We start from the raw sequence: 20,661 nt of genomic DNA on the forward strand, positions 1-20,661 counted from the left end.
TTCCACGCGGACCAAGTCTCAGGAACAGCTAGTAGATATATATAATTGGCGTCCATAGGCTACGGTAACCATTTACCATCAGATGGGCCGTATGCCTGTTTGCCACCATCGTAGAATAGAAAAAAAAGGAATTATTATAATTATTATTTTATATCCTAACATACATACCTACTCATTTATAATATTAAATGCGAATGTAGGTAACTCTGTTCATTTGTCTGTTGCTCTTGCACGCCAAAACTAGAGAACATATTTAAATAAATTTTGTATCAAATTTTATTTAAATCGGTTTCTAGTTATATATATAGTCTGATAGTTTAAACTCTGAGAGAGGACTTAGGCAACCTTTTAATGCGAAAGGAACCCCTCTTTCGTATTAAAAAGTAGCCTATGTTCTGAAGGGTAGAAGAGGAGATGAAGGGATGTACGGAAGTATCGTCATTTTTAAAGCTAGAAGTTTGAAAAATATTTTTTTAGTTGATTAAATATAAATAAATATCGCATTAAAGGTTTGTAAAAAAATACCCTTAAAATAAATAGGGGATGAAAGTTTGTATGGAAATTCGTCATTTTTGAAGCTAGAACAATGTCATGCATAATTTATTTATAAAATAACTAGCTGTCCCGGCAAGCGTTGTTTTGCCTTAAAATAAAAAAAAAATTAGGGGTGGACTACCCCAAACATTTAGGGGGATGAAAAATAGATGTTGGCCGATTCTCAGACCTACTCAATACGCTCACAAAATTTCATGAGAATCGGTCAAGCCGTTTCGGAGGAGTATGGGAACGAAAACTGTGACACGAGAATTTTATATATAAGATTAAAAATGCTACCCAAGGTCATCATTCCACGCGGGTAAATTCACGGGCATTGCTAGTATACCAAGGAAGACATCAAAAAATATCGAAATACTTTAATTACGATTTAATGTTATTAATATTCTGCATTTAGTATTCAATGATATGTTTAAGAATTAACAATAACAAAAAAACATTAGAAATATATATTCATTAATCACGATTCAAAGACAATTTTATACCTTAAAAATACAAAGAAAATATCATACAAGTTAATTCTTACTCTATTTAATCATAAAAAAAAATGGCGGGATTCGTGTAGGTATTATTATAAAAAAAAATTCCAAAAAAATACAAAGGAATAATCTTACAAGTGAGTTCCTGCTCTATTTATCATAAAAAAAAAAATATGGCGATCGTGCAGATATTATTATTATATTTATTTCATTTTCCTTTACTTATCAGAGCCCGTCCTTATCATACCACACTGATATCACGATAATAAAAAGTATTTAGGTGAATCTAGACTTAAAACAGATAATTAAAACGTCATCTTGTCTAACAAATACAGCCATAGTCGACGCCGCCATACTTACTTTTAATAAACGCGAAGGAATTTTGAAAAAAGAATACGCTTCTTTCCACAGATGGCGGGAAAATTGTTAACCCTCGCGTTGGGCGTGGTCTTACTTGCATTTGCGTCATGCGATACCCTCGAATTAGAGGAAAGTCTGCCCGAGGAGCAGCCAATGGAGACTCAAGTGCAAACAATTGAAAAGAGGCGACTAGAGACGCCCGAAGTCGTTTTGCAGTTGAAATACGATGGCGGGGAACTGAATAGGATATATCTCGCTCAGTTCAGAAAGGGGATGAATACTTGGACACCCTCAGTGCCCGCTCGCAAGAACCTCTGTGCGGACCTGTGCCACGCAGGTTAATTCGGATTTTTTTTTCTTTTGTTCGTTTTTTTTTTGGTGAAGGAAATGTCATATGCAGCCATGTTTGTGACTATAGTGCTATATATGTGCTTGTGTAAAATGTAATAAATTGATATTTGATATGTTCTTACGATGTTAAGACGATTTTCGGATATTATTTCAACGGTAAGTTGTTTGTTTCTATAATATTTGTGTCTCAAAATTATAAAAATTAAGTACCAACATAAATGAATTAATATTTAATAGTGTTTATTAAATAATAATTTCTTAACTGTGCGGGCGGAAAAATAATTATGTGTCTGTATCAAGAGGAACAAACAAAAATTTTTATTTACTTTTTATTTATTTATTTATTTATTATTTCTTCTGGGTAATCGCGCTACATCCTATGTCTTACCATCATTTACCATCAGATGAGGTAAAACCAAGCGCAAACCCATTATTAATAAAAAAAATTTCCTTTCAAATTAATCGTGTAATTCAATTTCAAAAATAAATTATTCATATATATTTTAGCCGCTTATGAACGTATTTTTTTTATATTATAATTTTTTTTCCCTACCGTCGTAATTATAAATAACAAATCTAATACGCGACGTTGTTTTAAAATTCACTGTCCTTCTTTTCTTTTCTTTTACAATTATGTTAAATTATAATATTTTTTGTTATAAATATACCAATAATTATTGTTTTGTGGTTTATAGGTTGCAATATCACAAAACATGTTTTTATATTTAGTGAAATCACATGTTTGGGTTTTATGTTGAGAATAGAATAGAATAGAATAGAAAATCATTTATTCAAATAAACTTAATTTAAGCACTTTTGAATAGTCAACAATTTTTTTTTAATCTACCGCTTATTCGGAAAGCTGTCTCATCACAAGAAGAATAAGCAAGAAACTTGTGTGTTGCTCTTTTAAACAATCCTTGTAAGTTCACATTTTACAAGTCAAAACGTGTGAATACAAACTACCAACTAGCACTAATTTATTTAGGCTCAAATATAAAAACACAATAAGATTAAATCAGTCGTAGTGATAATAAAAGTAGTTGAGAAAAAAATATAAAAAAGAATCAGTTAATGATTTACCAATTATCGGACAATAAATAAAACAAAAACTTTAGTATAGTTAATATCTACAGCAGATTACTTTATTGGGAGATTTTTCCTTCTAAGTTAAGTCCTTCTTAGTTTTAGAGGGATTTTATGTATTTCAGGAAAAAAGCTACAATTATATATATTTTATATCTAGTAATGAAATATTTAAAAAAAATCTAATCTCGTAAAGTGAGCAGAATCTGTGCTATATACAAACTAGATTATATCTGATAGAAATATATAAATATATACATGAAATGTATAACATATACCTACAAAGAAAAACAAAAAAGAAATGTAAAATAATATCAAGGAGTTCTCCATTAAAAATAGAAATAGAAATAATATTTCTATTTCTTTATTCAAATAAACTCAATATAAGAACATTTGAATAGTTACATGTTTGATTCTACCACTCATTCGGAACGCAGACTCAGCACAAGAAGAATGAGCAAGAAACTTGTGTGTTGCTCTTTTGAATAGATGTTATCTCTCTCTCTATATATATATATATATATATATATATATATATATATATATATATATATATATATAAATGAATTGCTGTTCGTTAGTCTCACTAGAACTCAAGAATGGCTGAACCGATTTGGCTAATTTTAGTCTTGAAATATTCGTGGAAGTCAAGGTTTAAACGGTGTTAAAATATGGAAACATTGCGAGGAAAATAGTAAAAACAACAATTTCTTTTTCCCATACAAACTGCTCGTACCTGTCAAATAGGTTGTGTTCAGAAATTTATTGTGTAACTGAACTTTGACATGTTATTTAATACTGAGACATAACGAAGTTCGCGAGGTCAGCTAGTATTTTATATATAGAAACACAAAAACGAAATTTGAAATAATATCAAAGAGTTCTTAATTAAAACTATGATTATTAGAAATAGAAATAATCTTTATTCAAATAAATTCATTACAAGCACTTTTGAATAGTCATATTTTTATTCTACCACTCATTCGGAACGCAGACTCATCATAAGAAGATTGCGGAAGAAATTCGAGTGTTGCTCTTTTAAATAAATATTGATTTACTTATATTTAATTAACAACAAGGATTAGGCATGCGACAATCAACATAGAAACCGCTACGCACTTAATCTCTGTTCAATCAGATAACATTGTCAGCGCTATGAATTTTAAGTTAGATATTTTCTACAAAAACATTATTATCATTTATAAATTCTTCAATTTTATAATAAGCTTTTTTACAATATTTTATAACACGTTTGAATTTTTTTTTTCTGGCAAATTGAGTAGTTTGTTGTAAAATAAAGTTAAATTCCACGCGAACGACTAGTATTTAATATACGTGAACTGTCATCTAGAGAAAGAGAACTAGCTTTTGCCCGCGGCTTCGCTCGCGTTAATTTATCCCCTTAGGGGTGGAATTTATCAAAATCCTTTCTTAGGGATGCCTACGTCATAGTAGATTTATGCATGCAAAGTCTCAGCCCGATCGGTTTAAAATTGACAAACTTTCATCCCCTATTTTATACCCTTGAGGGTAGAATTAATCAAAATCCTTTCTTAGCGGATGCCTACGTCATAACATCTACCAGCATGCCAAATTTCAGCCCGATCCGTCCAGTGGTTTGGGCTGTGCGTTGACAGATCACCATGTCAGTCACCTTTATATATATATATATAGATAGGTTTAAAAAGTTATATTATCGACAGATTGCAATAAAACCATGTAATTGTGAATAAATAAAAATAATATGCTTCCGTATGTTGTCAAAAGATTAATTACTGTACAATGAAAGAAAGATAAATTAATGTACTTCCGTATATAGTGAAATCATCAATTACAATGAAAGAAAGAAACAAAGAACAGTGACGGGGACAAGAAAAAGTAGGTAACAGTCGGTTATAGCTATATAGCTATAAAAAAATATTAACAGGTAGGTTTAATTTCAAATTCAAAATCAAATTAAAATATCTTTTTCATATAGATCTATTACATACTCTTATGATATGTCAAATCTACCGTCAGTTCGGAATGATTTCGAGATGAGAAGAACTGACAAGAAACTCAGCTCGTATTCTTTTCATATAAATGTTGTACATGTTTACAATAATACAGATTCATTTAAATTCAAATTTGGGAGAATAGAGTGACCACCAGCATATGCTATGTAAAAAAATAAACAAAATCAAAAAATCTAATCAGTGTTCGCAACCTGAACAGACCAGTCCACACAAGCAACACCCGTTCAAGAGTAGTAGAGACGGATGAGCCAGCCACCATATTAGGCCGGCCCACCACGCACATTTCTCACAGAAGGGTTAGTTTATAGTGAACTAACCGACCCAGCAAACGTTGTTTTGCCATATAAATTGATATCGCCATGTAAAAAATAGGGGTTGATGGTGGAAGTGTGAAAATTTAGGAAAAATATTATTTAAATAAAGAAATAAAATTGCTGCCAAACAAAAAATATTAAATCGGGTGAGCTACACTTAACACTATATATAAAAAACCTGTGCTCAGACCTACCGAGGAGGTATTGGTGGTATACCGAGAAAAGTTAGTGGCAGAAGGGTTAAAATTTATGAAAATTTGATATCCTCGAGGAATTGCTACGCTCTCTTAACATATCTCCACCTGTAGTTGAATGGTTTCACAATTATTTGTCTGGGCGTCGGCAGCAAATCCGCATTGATGATACATTTTCATCATGGTGTGATACGTTTGCCGGTGTTCCACAAGGTGGCGTTTTATCTCCCTTACTTTTCACAGTTTTTATAAACTCAATTTCTAACTTACTAACTTCTTCCTACCATCTATATGCAGACGACTTACAAATTTATTATCAGGCTCCACTAGAAAACTTCAATGACGCTATTTCCGTAGTTAATAGTGATTTGACATACATTACAAACTGGAGTAAAGCTTTTGGATTAACAATTAATCCTACAAAAACTCAAGTCATTATAGTAGGCAGCTCCAGGCTAATTAACAGGATCGACTGGTCGACTATCGCTGAAATTAAAGTGAATGACGAAGTAATTCCCTTTAGTACTTCTGTCAAAAACCTGGGCATTCATATTGACAGCTTTTTTAATTGGAGACCGCAAATTCAAGCAGTTAGCAGGAAAATATTTGCAGCGTTGGGGTCATTACGGAGGTTGCGCAATTTCCTGCCCATTGCTACCAAAATTACGCTATCTCAATCTCTTCTTCATCCCATACTTGATTACGCCGATACATGTTACTCTAATCTTACAGAAGACCAACTTAATAAGCTTGAGCGACTTCAAAATACTCTTATAAGATTTATTTTCGGTCTTCGAAAATTTGATCATGTTTCCGAGTTTCGCACTAAACTCAAGTGGCTTCCTATTCGCTTTCGCCGGAATACTCACATTCTTTCCCTTCTCCATAATATCCTTTATAACCCTTCAACTCCTAACTATCTGAAGGAGCGGTTTGTTTTCCTTCATAGCTCTAATAACGCCAATCTTAGGTCATCGGAGAATCTCCAGTTAAAGACACCAGTACATCATACTGCTTTTTACGACATGTCCTTCACGGTACTTGCTGTCCGACTATGGAACGATCTGCCACTTCCCATACGTAAATTGACATCACTGCCTGCTTTTAAATCGAGCGTTAAAAAATATTATTCACGAAACTTATCTGCATAGTAACGTCGCTATTGTATAGATATTATTTAATTTATTTGTATGTATATATGTATGTATATATATGTGTGTATGTATATTTTATATATAATGATTATTATGTAGTTATATGTATGTGTATATGATATGTAAATTGTACATCCAACAACGAATTGTTATACCTCGACCAGACACAGTCTAATCACTCCTCTCCATCCTAAGGTTGCCTGGAAGAAATCGCTATTTAGCGATAAGGCCGCCCATTGTTACCTCTATATTATAATTATTTTGTTATTATTTTCTTATTTAATGTACATATTAATTTATGTAATTACTCTTTCTGTGAGAGGAACAATAAAGTGTTTTTCATTCATTCAAAATCATTTTTAAAGCCACACGATGAAAAAATTGCCGAAAAAAACAAGAAAACAAAATTCGGATGGGCTACCCTTATAACTAAATATATAAATAATAGATAACAACCTATTCTCAGATCTATCGATATATAAAATTTCAACGAAACTGGTGAAGCCGTTTCGGAGTATTGCAACTAACACTGTTACACAAGAATTTTATATATCAGACAAGGTACTTTCTACTAAAAAATCAAGCTTTTTTTTATAGCATAGGGGACAAACAAACGGCTCACCTGATGGTAAGTCATTACCGCCCATGAGCACCCTCAACACCAGGGGAATTGCAAGAACGTTGCCGTCCTTTAAGAAGGAACACTTTTCTTGAAGGTTTCGACTAAGTTGCACTAGCCCGTTGTCACCAGTATTAAGGTTTTCATCAGGATAACACCTTTTAAATAAAGTTTTCTTCATCAGGATTGGGTGGAGAAGTATGCGGTGCAGCCTGCCACGATCTGATACCTATAGGTCTGCAGAGTGCCCTAACGGAGGCTGTGAACACCACAGATGTGGCCTACGGCCATCCAAGATTTGAAGTATGCCCTACACTCTGCGACAATTACCTCGGTAAGTTATTAAATTTAAAAAACAATCACACAGCTAGCCCCAAGGAGAGCTTGTGTTATTGGTACTTAATGCTATAAGTACTAATATATAGTTACAAATACTATAACACTAAGCAGAGTTGGTATTATAGTACCTATAAAACAAACTCTGCTTAATCCCAAGCTGAGCAGAGTTTGTGTTATAGTACCCATAAAACAAACTCTGCTTAATCCGAAGCTGAGCAGAGCTTGTGTTATGGATACTAGACAACTGTTATAAATAACATTTATACGCTATACCTTGCCCCTCGAGTCTGTTAGAGCGACCTCACGAGGAACGTCGCAATAATTAAATTTAAAGATAGATGTTACTAAAATAGTAATAGTAAAATAAACAAAATGTACAAGTTGAGTTTCTTCTCAACTGAAGTTGCTGCCGAACTGGACGGTAAGGATAACCGAAAGGTCCTCTCATTATAATAATCATCAACAACACCTTCAGCTCACTGCAGTCCACTGTTGAACATAGGCCTCTCCCAAGGCGAGCTACTGGAACCGATCTTCGAACTTTCTCATCTAGTTTCTATCTATTACCCGCAACCCTACGTATGTCGTCTCTCCACGTAACTGCGATTCTATATATGTTAATAAATAATTTTGAGTCTGAGATTTGAAATTGATGCCCAGGTGAACCGCTTTGCAATTGCGCCAAGAAGGAGGAAGAGGTTCTGGACAAGAATGTGGATTGGATCAGAATCTGCGCGGCTTTTTGCATTGAAGACCATTACGTGCTTGGTGGTAAGTTTCAAGTTTAAGTAAATTTAGGTGTCTATTTTATTAGGGGCTCCGCTGACTGACTTTTAAAGTATTGACAAATAATAATAATATAAGAATAGCATTGAACAATTCACATAACGCCATTTAGTCCCAAGTTAAACAGAGCTTGTGTTATGGGTTGAGGAATCGAACCTGTGACTATTCGAAGTAAAACTGGCTGTAACCGCAAGACCACCGAGGCTGTCAAGCGAGGGAGGTATACCCTGAATTATAACTTTTAAGAACAAGAAAAGTTAAAAATTAAGTGTGATATTCTCCATAGGATGCCCACCCTGCGAGCAGTTAAGTTCCCTGACTCCGAAATCATCAGTTTCCTCCCGAACTCTGAACACCGCAGACGGCTGGTCAGCATGGTGCGATGCCCAGTGCCGCCAGGGTCAGGGTGGTGCCGCTTGCAACTGCGATCGAACTCCATTCCAGTAACATCACAGATTAGTAATCCAACCGTGATGTAACATTACAAATTGATCAGTTGTAATGTAATGTTACACTTGATCATTTGTGATGTAACATTTACTGTTCAATTAATTGTAGTTTAGTATGTTACATTGTTGGTATACTTATTAAATTCAGAAAACCATTTCGTAGCATCAGGTGTAAATTCATCTGCCTAATATTATGTAACATTATAAAATAAATATAACACTATATATATTTTATAATGTAATAAATTAATATATTCCCTCATTCATAATATGCATGAATATTAGTAAAACAAAAATATGTAATTACATAATAATACGTACAATATTAAATTTGTAAAAAATATAACCTCAATAAGAATATTCAAATGTAACATATTACATTACAAATGAAAATCCACGCATCATTTAAAAAATACTAATTTAATAATTATTATTATGTTATGTCATAATCTAGTCAAAACTTATTAAGCAATTAAAAAAAAAAATAAAAAAAATATTAACGACTACTTGTCATAATTATTTTTAAACTTTCTTGTTTATTTCACGTTACATTTATATATACATTGTTAGCCGGGCCTTAACTTACAGATAGACCTGTTTAGCATAAGATTATTCGTGACTTATCACGGTCTAAATATATAAATTATCTTATCGTAGGTTTTATTTATTATCAATTACTATAATTATAATATCCTTGTTTTTATCGTAATCTGGCTCATTTATTATTTATACAGATTCATTCAAGACAATGTATAAATTATTGTAATCTTTATCTTCTAAATGTTATTACAATTATAGAATTTACAAACATTTACAATAATTTCTTCTCCTCGTATAAATTGTAAGGTATATAATATAAAGTTATATAACATTATTATAATATCTAGTAATGCGTTTATTTTTTAATAATTAAACTTTGAATCTGTAATATAAATGTAATTTCAATGAAAATACTGTGTGAAGGACAATATAATAATCATTGTAAATGTTATAACTATATTACTGTGTAAATGCACTTTTAAATTTCGTGTAAATTTAATGTTTATTAATTTCTGTTTTATTTCTCACATTAAAATTTTGTTCCTATTATTTTTTTTTCTTTATTTTCATTTACTTTTCCTTTGAATTTGAACCTACCAGTCAATTACAATTGATTTTGACTCCCTAAATTTTTCAATTTTACAAATCGTACGAACGTAGTGATACGTAGACGCGTCTGTGTAGTTCTTGAGTTTTTGTAAATTGTAAACGTCATAATTTGTAATACTTAGAACACGTGTTGTAGATATTTTATATTAATCGCTTATTAATAATTGTAATTAATGAATTAAAATCGGTATAGTTCCGAATTACCTCATAAATGTCGTTATATCTAAATAAATACTTTTTACAATTCTCAATTTAGATAAAAATCTATCTTTAAATATGAGTAGGTGTTATTGTATTAATTGAACGTTAGAAATGTAAAACATACTTACGTCATTTACACAAAATAATTCACAAAAAACTGAAATAATTTGCACAGAGTATGTAGATTTTTTAATCACTATAATTTATCGCACAGAGTATGTAGATATTTTTTTAAATTACTATAATAATTCGCACAGAGTACCTATTTAATTTTATATTCACTAGACTGGGATATTAAATTCCAGCCAAGCACAGAGTATTAAAACTTTGTTACAATAGGGTAGGTCATGAAGACACTAGATTTTATAAGTGAAATCGTCACGTTACTTTACGACACACTCCTAAGATATTCTCGAAAGTGTTTAATAAACTATACGACCTATAGAATCTATAAGACGTGACGTTTTTAATTGTCTACTGCTAATTTGTAACTCTATTTAGTTTAGTACTTACTACATATATATCCTTTAAGTGTAATTCATGGATCATTTAAAGTAGTAAGGCCTATATACCCTAGAATAATAATATAGTAATATAAAACTAATAATAATAATAAACGATCGAATCAGAAATGAGGAGATCCGCAGAAGAACCAGAGTGACCGACATGGCCCGAAGAATTGCGACATTGAAGGGGAAATGGGCAGGGCACACAGCTCGTAGGACAGATGGCCGTTGGGGCAGTAAAGTCCTCGAGTGGCGACCGCGGACCGGAAGACGCAGCGTGGGAAGGCCTCCAGCAAAGTGGGTCGGCCAAGATCGCAGGAAGGCAGATGGATGCGAGCGCAGGATCGATCGTCATGGAGATCTTTGGGGGAGGCCTATGTCCAGCGGTGGACGTCTTCCGGGCTGCGATGATGATGATGATGACGAATATAAAACGACAATTAACACAGCGCCATCTAGTCCCACGATAAGCATAGCTTGTATTAACGGTAGTAAACAACTGATATAAATACATAGATACATTTTTGTAAATACATAGAAAACACCCAGACCGATACAAACAATTTTCTTATACTCATGAATACAAATGTGCGAAGAATTGTACATGCGACCATCGTAAGGTGTGTGCTAAACTGCTATAGTTCGAGAATGAATTAAATTGCTGAAGAGCTCGCCTAGAAGAACTACGTGATCAAGTTCGTAAATCTTTCGCTCTTTCGTTCATTTAATAACACACTAAAGAGAATAGTTAAAAACAAAACACATATTTGCAGCCTTAAAAAATATTACTAAAGATGTGAATAGAAAATTAAAAAGTATCATAATTCAAAAATAATCCCTATAGACAAGGTTAGGAGCGAACGAACTATGAGCTGTTCTCAGAAGAATTGCGAACTAAATTAACCGTTCCAAGTAACAAAACTATTTTTATTTTGTATAGATGTTTTTGGCGCTAAAACTGCAAGTAATTATTGCATTGTGTCTATGATAAAAAATATATTTAAGCAGATGCTCTGCCTTATTTAACTTGTTCTAATAAATGCAATCCAAATTAGTACATAATTAAGGAAATCGAATATATTTTCAAATGTAAATAAATATATTTATAGTCTGTAGTATGTTTGAAAGAGATGGGTATAAATGGCGAAAAAGTAAACATTTCTTAATTGTATGAAAACAGTTTTTTACCTTCTAGAATTTTCTCGAACGTGTTAAAGGGGATTATGAAAATAAACAGTACGAAACTATAGTAGGTTATATTTTTTATGATACAGAAATTGAGTTCGCGCCATTTTGTCTTTATTATCTGTCTTAAAACCATAGAAAAAAAATAACATAACCTCTTCAATATAAATCTGTCTAGATATTCTTAGGACTGATCTCAATTCATCAATTAATCGACTACACACTAATTGTTTTAAACGACTATTAAATATTCTGTGGTTGAGCATATTGCATGCTTAATAATAAACAGCACTAATTCAAAAACTAAACATTTTGTAAATTGAACCTTAAAACAAAACGTTATTGTCGATTTTAGAACTTCCTTTTAGTATTAGATGTTGCGTGTTTGATTCATAGATTTTTAGATGAGTCAAATGTGGTTAATAAAATCTTTGTAACAATTCTTTCAAGCTACGGAACAAGAAAAAATACCTATACAATTAGGAAAAACCACGGGATCTGACGATTTATTTTTAATAATGACCTTGTTAAGTAAAAAAAAAAGATTTAATAAAATTTTATTAAACAAAAAAAATATATTAATTTTCTTTATAATTATTAGGTAAGAAAAGAAAATAATTGATAAAGATGGCTAGGGTGAAGCATTTTAGCAACGCCTGAATGGTACATGTACCTATAGAGGCACAAAATAAATATTTAATAATAAAATAATATATATTCGTGTACGAACTAGATTATGTAAAGCTGTCGTAATGGCTACTTCAATTTAAAATACTGTAATTATTTATTAATTGACTTATTTGAATTATTTAAATGATTGATTTATTTAAATCTTCAATACAAACATATCATCTGTTTCTTCCTTATCCCATTTATTTGTGGTCGTCGTAATATGTTTTTCGCTTCCATTCATCCCTGTTCGCAGTCATCTTGTTATTTACTTCCTTTCTTACCATGTCATCTTTCATACACTCCATCCATCTCTTTTTCGGCTTTCCTCCCTTATAACCATCCACATTCATGTCTTCAATACAAACATAATTCAATACAATATGATAATTCAATACAACTAAAATATTATAATAAGAAATGGTCTACATATAATTAAAGATATTTCCAATCGATTTCCCCATTCCTACGGGACGAGATTTATGACGGCCTGATTCAAGGTTTGAGCTCCCAATGGTGCCCATAAATAAAGTCGTATCCATCAGACATGAGCTGTTCTCCAGCCGCTAAATACGTCCATCCAGCGGTTGGGAGTACTTCGCCGTCATTTTCTTCCGATGAATCATCAGCTATGACCAACAAACGAAAAATAAACAAATTTACAAATATAATTAGAAAAAAAAAAAAAATTGATAATAAATTTCTTTAAGAAATAAAATATATAAAATTTCATCCTATCCTAAAAGATCCTCCGTTCAGTACAAATGGGGATCGAATTTAAGATGGCCTGAGCCGAGGTTCGAACTATTAGCGGTGCCCTCGGACTAAAGTCGTATCCGTCAGGCGGGAGTTGGCCTTCAGCCGCTCCATAAGTCCTTCCTTGTTTTGAGTACCATCTGCACTCGCCCCGTATCGTCCGTTGAAGCTGTAAAGGCCAGCTGCGGCCAACAGCATTAGAGTAGTCCAGAAAAAACATATGCTGTAAATGTTCCAATTATAAAACTGAGAAATTTTCTCGTCAGCTTTACATAATCAAGACTTAGAACCTTATAAAATATTTCTATATAAGTAATATAAGTATATATTAATAATATAGATGTAACTTAGTTATAGTAATCAACCAAGAATTATCACAACAAACAATATCACGTGAGTCTTCCATTAGAATAATAAGTGTAAATATTGTAAATGATTAATTGTTATAAATGTAAATTACAATTAATTATTAAACTGTACAATAAGTATTTATTATATTTATTTGAGTTGTAAATAGAATTACTAATTAAAAGAAAAATATTGAATGCAAATTTAATTTAAATAACGATATTAAAAAAATAGATATTATAAGATTAAATGATTGTAAGAATAATGAAAATAAAATTTTGTAAATTGCAGTTTAGATCCAGTTAGTAATATTTGAGGTACATCCAATTAACTTAGTAATTATTAGTATATACAATAGAATAGAATAGAATAGAACTTTATTAACTCGTTTTTACAGTAATAACATAAGAAATACAAGAATAATTTACACATTAAAAAACGGAGTCAATGTGGACCACAACTCAGCATAATGCTGGAAGTAGTTTCCAGCGCTGATTTTCAGTGGGGCCCTCAGTACGGACGCGCAAATATTACAATTAAAAAATACGTATACATTAACTTAATAGATCAGATATTATACAAATAAAATAAAAATAATAATATCAAGAGAAAAGTATATAAATAATAAAAAGTAAAATTATATATTAATAATCTTAAATAATAATCCTAAATCATTATATACGTAATGGATAAAAAAAAACAATTATAAAGAAATAAAATTAAAAAAATAAATATATATATATATATGTAATATTTATCTTCCCAAAATTACTGCTTCTTCATCTCACATACCACTTGATTCGCAGACTGTTTGTATGAGAAATAACAAGAATTACACGCTGGGGTATGACACCGTAGTGTTTAGAAACAGCAACACATATCGTATATATACCATTTACCATCAGATAGGCCGTATACTTACCACCATGATAGTATAAAAAAAATATACCACAAATAACATTGTGACAACCCTAACGTTCCTCATATTTGTAGACAATGTTCTTAAAGGTCGGAAATTCGTATGTGGCACCCCTGGTAACCGTTAACCATCAGCTGGGCTGTATACTTGTTTGCCACAATCGTGATATAAAAAAAAAGAATTAAAAAATAATCTAATCAGCCAAAACAACACAAAAAAATTATAGTGAAATATATATATATTAGTTTGTGCTACTTTACTTATCTATGGTCAAATATGTCGACTATTAAATTTATTATATTATATTGAAAGAATAAAGAAAGAGAATTAGAGCAACACGCAAGTTTCTTGCTCGTTCTCCTAGTGATGAGACAGCTTTCCGAACGAGTGGTAGATTAAAAAAATGTAATGACTATTCAAAAGTGCTTCAATGTAAGTTTATTTCAATAAATGATTTCTATTCTATTCTATTCTAAAGAAAGAAAAATATTTAGTAAGTACTTACAATACAAACAAATACGAACGAAAAAGTTATCAATAAAATATATACCTATATATATAATATTAAAATATTGTAGATTTTACTGATTATTATTCTTAATAATTTAATAAATAAACATATTCTGCAATTTAAATGGTAAGTGACTATGTCGAATCTGGGAGGACATTATTCACTTTGTTAATTGAAAACAAACTTTTTAATGCGCGCTTTATGTACGTAATTGTAATGTAACGCACAACACATATCTAAATAATAGCATATAAGTATTTAAGAATATATTAATAAACTTTAAATTATAAGTACCTTAATAACATATCTAAGAAAATTTAATTTAATGTTAGGCATAGACATCTATATAAGTATACAGTAAATAAACTGGCCTATAAAAAAAAAGACACTCAATTGAGTTCCTTGCTAGTTCTTCTTAATTGAACCTATATAGGTTACTGAACTGGTATAGAGAAAAATACAAAAAACTTAACGTGCATAAGCGGCGAAAATGTCGTACACATGAGTAAATGATTTTTTAATTTGTATTTGAATATCTATAAATACGGAATGAAAATTTTTTGGCGGGAAGTTTCGAGAAATTCTTTCGTAGTGAACTACAATTAGTTCATCAAAACAAGTCTATAATTATACATTTACCTGTGCTTTACTTATATATATTAAGAACATACGCACGACTCGTTCGTTCCGTTTCCGGGCTGCTCTTTTTCTGAGTCACTATTCATAGGCCGCCATCTTGTGTCCCACTACTGTCGAAAAACCGGAAGTGATATACGTAGAATTCATTGTATGTTTTTACTCGTTCTTATTGGCATTGGTAAGATTGTTGTACACAATATTAGGTTATAATAACTGTTTCCATGGTTACCAAATTAATAAGTATTTATTTTTTATGAAATGAAAAACTTCTTTTTAACTGGAATTATTTGACAGGACATTTTGCAACTCAGATAAAATTCTTTCTTGATCTATGTTATATGGCGGATATATACATACATATTTTTTTTTATAAAACTTATTTTTATAATATCCTAGTATTGTCCTATTGTTGATTAGTAAGTAATATAGAAATAATAATAATATTAAGTGATATTTATTACATTGCGTTTATCGACATCATATCATGTAAAATTCTCAAAAAAAATGTTTATTGTATTGTATTGTATAACTAGTAATTTAAATTTAAAATGATATAATATTATATATCTCATAATAGTAACTATACATAGTTATTATAAAAACTTAGTATAAAATTATTTAAATATGTAATAAATACGAATACTATTTTAGTCTCTATATTTATCTTGAAATTACCAAAAACATTTATTGTTTTTTTTTTTTCATAGCATTGGCAGATGAGACAGGTGATTTTGTAACTTTGTTTATCTTAGGTTTTTATTACTTCTTTCTTTATTTTTTAATGGTTATATGACTGGCAGACTGGCCAGTTGATTATGTAATATTTTTAAATATTTATTTTATTAATTTTGTATTATTGCTTTCTGTTCAAATTACATTGGCTTTTATATTAATCAAGGAATTTCGAACAGACATATTTAATATGGTTTTATGGGACGAATTAAGTAACTATATATTACTATAACTATAATTTACAATTTCGGTGCACGTACGTATAATAATAATAGTATTTAAATTGAATATTAAAATATGAATATTCACTGTTGTAATGACAATAAATCGATTTTAGAATTAATAAATGCATGATTAGGTAGTAACTTTTTGGAATAGTGAATAGGTAACTTTGTTGTCTATTTCTGTACAGAATAAACTTTATTGTCACATCCCTATTTATAACTTTATACTATGTAAAGATAAGTATCTAAATATCTTTTATATTTATTGCTTATAGCAATTATAGTATAGCGCACATGGTATAGTCATTTTATTCGTAGATTTGATTCTATTGTTGCTGAAAATCGTTGTTTATTCTTTAATCATTAAAAGAACTGAACTTTCCACAGATTATATATTGTTCATGAGTGGTAGTCATTTAGCGTTACGTCAAGTAAACTACATGTTTCTTTGCCCCAAAATAATGTTAAAAAAACGAATTAATTGTCATCTAGGACCCAATTAAGTAACTATATTAGTAACTAGCTGTACCCGCGACTTCGTCCGCGTGGAATTTACCTTGATTTTTCTAAAATAAAAGTAGCCTAAGTTACTCCTTATTACATCAGCTACCTACCAAAAAAATCCTGTCAAAATCGGTCCAGCCATTTCTGAGATCAGCCGGAACAAATAGACAGACAAAAATTATAAAAAATGTTATTTTGGTATATGTAACGTATATACATTCATATGCATGTAGTAAAAAACGGTTATTTCAATATTACAAACAGACACTCCAATTTTATTTATATGTATATATGAAATATATGGGTTTGAGATTTTCTACGAGCCATTTGAGAATTGCAGATGCAACTGAAGTTTACCCAGAAATGGTGCGTACAAAATTATAGATTTTAATTTGGTTCACATAAAATATATTAGTAACAAGTTACATACATAATTTAACATCTATTTCAACGTGTTAAATAATGTATGGGTATATTTATACCCATATTTTAATTTACAGATTTATTATTATATATTTTTATTGGCATAGACTAAGATTTATGAATCTGGATGAACTTAAGGGCAGAGGAAAATCGAAGAGATAGCTGGACTGTGTGAAAGATGATATAGCAAGAAAGGGAGTGGATATATAGATGACTGCGAAGGATTAATGAAGGAGGAAAACATTACTCTGATCTCAAAAGTATGGGATAAGAAGCATATCGGCGGTTAAATAAAAAAATAAAAATGGCAGTATCCAAAATGTACATTTTTTACAAAGCATTTGAAGAGTTTTTTTTTATTTAATTAAATTATTTTTTCCTTTAAAGTTTTAAATTTACACAGAAATATTATATATCATTTTAAAATTATTTAGATAATGATTAAGACGGCGTGGTTAATTTAATTTACTATATTTTATATATTTATATAAAAGGAGGCAATTCTAGCTTCTAATTTTGAAAAATGTCATTTTTATATTTACCTAATCGACGAAATGATGATGGGTATAAGGACGCAAACTATATATATATAATTCTAATTAGTACTAATATAGATAACACCTATACATATGTAATCTGTGGTAGAGTGCAATGTATTGAATTTTTAAGGTTACGTTATATGAAATATTAAATTATCATTTGATTGACGAGTAAGTACGTACATTTATAAGTCTAGATCGTAAGTAAATTTAGTAATTGTATCATAAACCTCTACGTGTGTTAGCAATGTCCTTGTAAATTGTGTAGATACTTCAAAACTATATTATATACATAACGCTGTGATATGATTTTGTTATTGTTGGCTGTATTTTTAAATAATATAATATGGTAACACTATTATCTTATCTATGCGAGTAATTGAATATAGGTGTCCTTTCTTTTTTTAAACTCTGTAAGGTATTATTACGATTAGGCTGTATGGTCCTGTATCTCTGCGAATACACACCTGTAAATAAAATATACTTACATTTTTAACTCTGATCTGCGTAGAGAATTTCCAGGGCCGTAAAAATACTTACTAAAAAAACTGCTAAGTAATTTAAAGTATTTAATTAAAAGTAAACTAGGCTGTACGGTCTAAATATCTTTGCCTGTTTCATCATTGAAAAGGAAATGCGGGCGGGAAAAAAATGAAAAGTATTTAAACAAATTATATACCAATAATTTACGTTAAATGCATCAAAATTATTGATTAAATTATTATACATTGAATTAATTTTAATAATAATTGTTGAATCCATTTGTTCATTGTTTTGTTAAAAAACTTTATAATTAAATTACTTTAAATGACAAGAAAACATGTTTGAAATATTTTAAAAACAATAATTGCAATATTCTCTAATACTTACACAAAATAATGTTGTTAAATAAAAAAGTGTATTTCTCTAAGCGATACTTACCACATATAGAAAAGGCCAATTTTCTTAAATCTTCCTATATTTACTTATATATATTTATTAGAATACTGGTGTTATTCAGAAATTATAATCTTTTGAAATTAGACGTTAAAACCAATGTTATAAAGGGTACTTTCCAACATTTGTAATGTTTAAGTTTTGTAATAAATGTGCTATATTTACTACCAGACTTCAAAGAAACTCTGCATTTCTATTTAAATTGTTAATATAATAGTCTATATTGTGTAAGATATAAATTAGAATCTTTATCAATGTAACCATAATAGTTTTCTTCCATAAAGATAGCGTAGTGACCTAGGCTACTTACTCCCAAGTGTTGGCTAGTTGAAATTGTTGATTACAAAAAAATTGTGATTTTTATTTATAACTATATCAGCAAGCAAACTGAATGTTTATTTATAACCAATAGGGCGGGAGTTGGCTACCACCTGCTCCATAAGTCCTTCCTTTGGTTTGGTGTGCCACCTGCACTTACCTAGGCTACTTACTCCCAAGGGTTTGGCGATTCAGTCAATTCCAAAAAAACTGAACGTTTATTTATTTATTTATTCATTTATTTCAGGCAACTAGGCCCATATTATAAATACCTTATAGACTAACATACATATAATATAATATTTAAAAACTAATACAATAATATTGTCTGTGTGATCACGGCACTGAAGACGGCAATCTGCCACGGTAGCGCCGATACACCACACCTTACGGCCAGTAGTCCTCTTTCATGAAGGTGGGCAGCAAGTCGGTGGGGACCAGGGCCACAAACGCTTTGAAACTTGCGTTGTGACTCGACTTCAGCTGCGTTACCTTCAATGTCAGGTTACTCTTGCTACGAATATAATCGACAATGTCCTGCTCCTTAGTGGCGTAATGTAGACGGGACAGGTACATTGTCGTGGTCGGTGTAGCAGCACGCAGCAGAAAGTTGGGCCCAGTGAGTGCAGTGCCACAATGATTCCTATTGACGAAGCCATCATCGTCGCCGTTCCCAGTGGCAGCACACGTAGGGTCAATGTTCAGTGCCGATTTTGGCACACGCCGCTGTACTGATATCATACTGTACTGACACTTTATAACTATACCAGGCGGGAGTTGGCCTTCAGCCGCTCTATAAGTCCTTCCTTTGGTTTGCAGTGCCATCTGCACTCGCCCACTATCGTCCGGTGAAGCTGTAAAGGCCAGCTGCGGCCAGCATTAGAGTAGCACGAAAAAAATTATAACTAAATCTCTGGTAAATGAAACACCAATATCAATCCAATAGACGGCGGGCGGTAGGTTCGTATCCTGCCACGTTAAATTCAAATGTACCGAGCGAAATGTGGACATGTCAAATGTTGCGTTCACCATATATTCGACAGTTGATTTTTTTATTTATTGCAATTTTTTTGACAAATACTGGTTGATATTTTTTTTTGTTTATGGTAACATTTTTTGACATTTCTAATTATAAGCAGTTGTTTTATCTTTTTTATATATGCCAATTATTTTGACAATTTCTAGTTACAAGCAGTTGTTGATATTTATTATGGCAATTTGTTTGACAATTTCTAATTATAAGCAGTTGTTGATATTTTTTTATTTATGGCAATTTTTTTAACAATTTTAGTTAAAACAGTTGTTGATTTTTTTTATGGCAATTATTTTAAAAAAATTCTAGTTGTAAGCAGTTGTTGATATTTTTTTATGGCATTTTTTTTAACATTCTCTAGTTATAAG

General features: G+C 30.9%; 1 protein-coding gene across 1 annotated transcript; it reads left to right on the forward strand.

Annotated features, from left to right (window-relative positions):
• The first annotated feature begins 1,445 nt into the window (after nucleotides 1–1,445).
• LOC131855389 (uncharacterized) lies at nucleotides 1,446–8,780 on the forward strand. The gene is made up of 4 exons (XM_059206671.1): nucleotides 1,446–1,731; nucleotides 7,312–7,461; nucleotides 8,127–8,237; nucleotides 8,539–8,780. The coding sequence occupies exons 1-4, from the start codon at nucleotides 1,446–1,448 to the stop codon at nucleotides 8,697–8,699; spliced, it is 708 nt and encodes a 235-aa protein (XP_059062654.1). The 3' UTR covers nucleotides 8,700–8,780.
• The last annotated feature ends 11,881 nt before the right edge of the window (nucleotides 8,781–20,661 follow it).

The sequence above is a fragment of the Achroia grisella genome, unplaced genomic scaffold, assembly GCF_030625045.1.
Source record: "Achroia grisella isolate CSIRO2021 unplaced genomic scaffold, CSIRO_AGI_Agris_v1 utg1360, whole genome shotgun sequence".
In the NCBI taxonomy this organism is placed as follows: Eukaryota; Metazoa; Arthropoda; class Insecta; order Lepidoptera; family Pyralidae; genus Achroia; species Achroia grisella.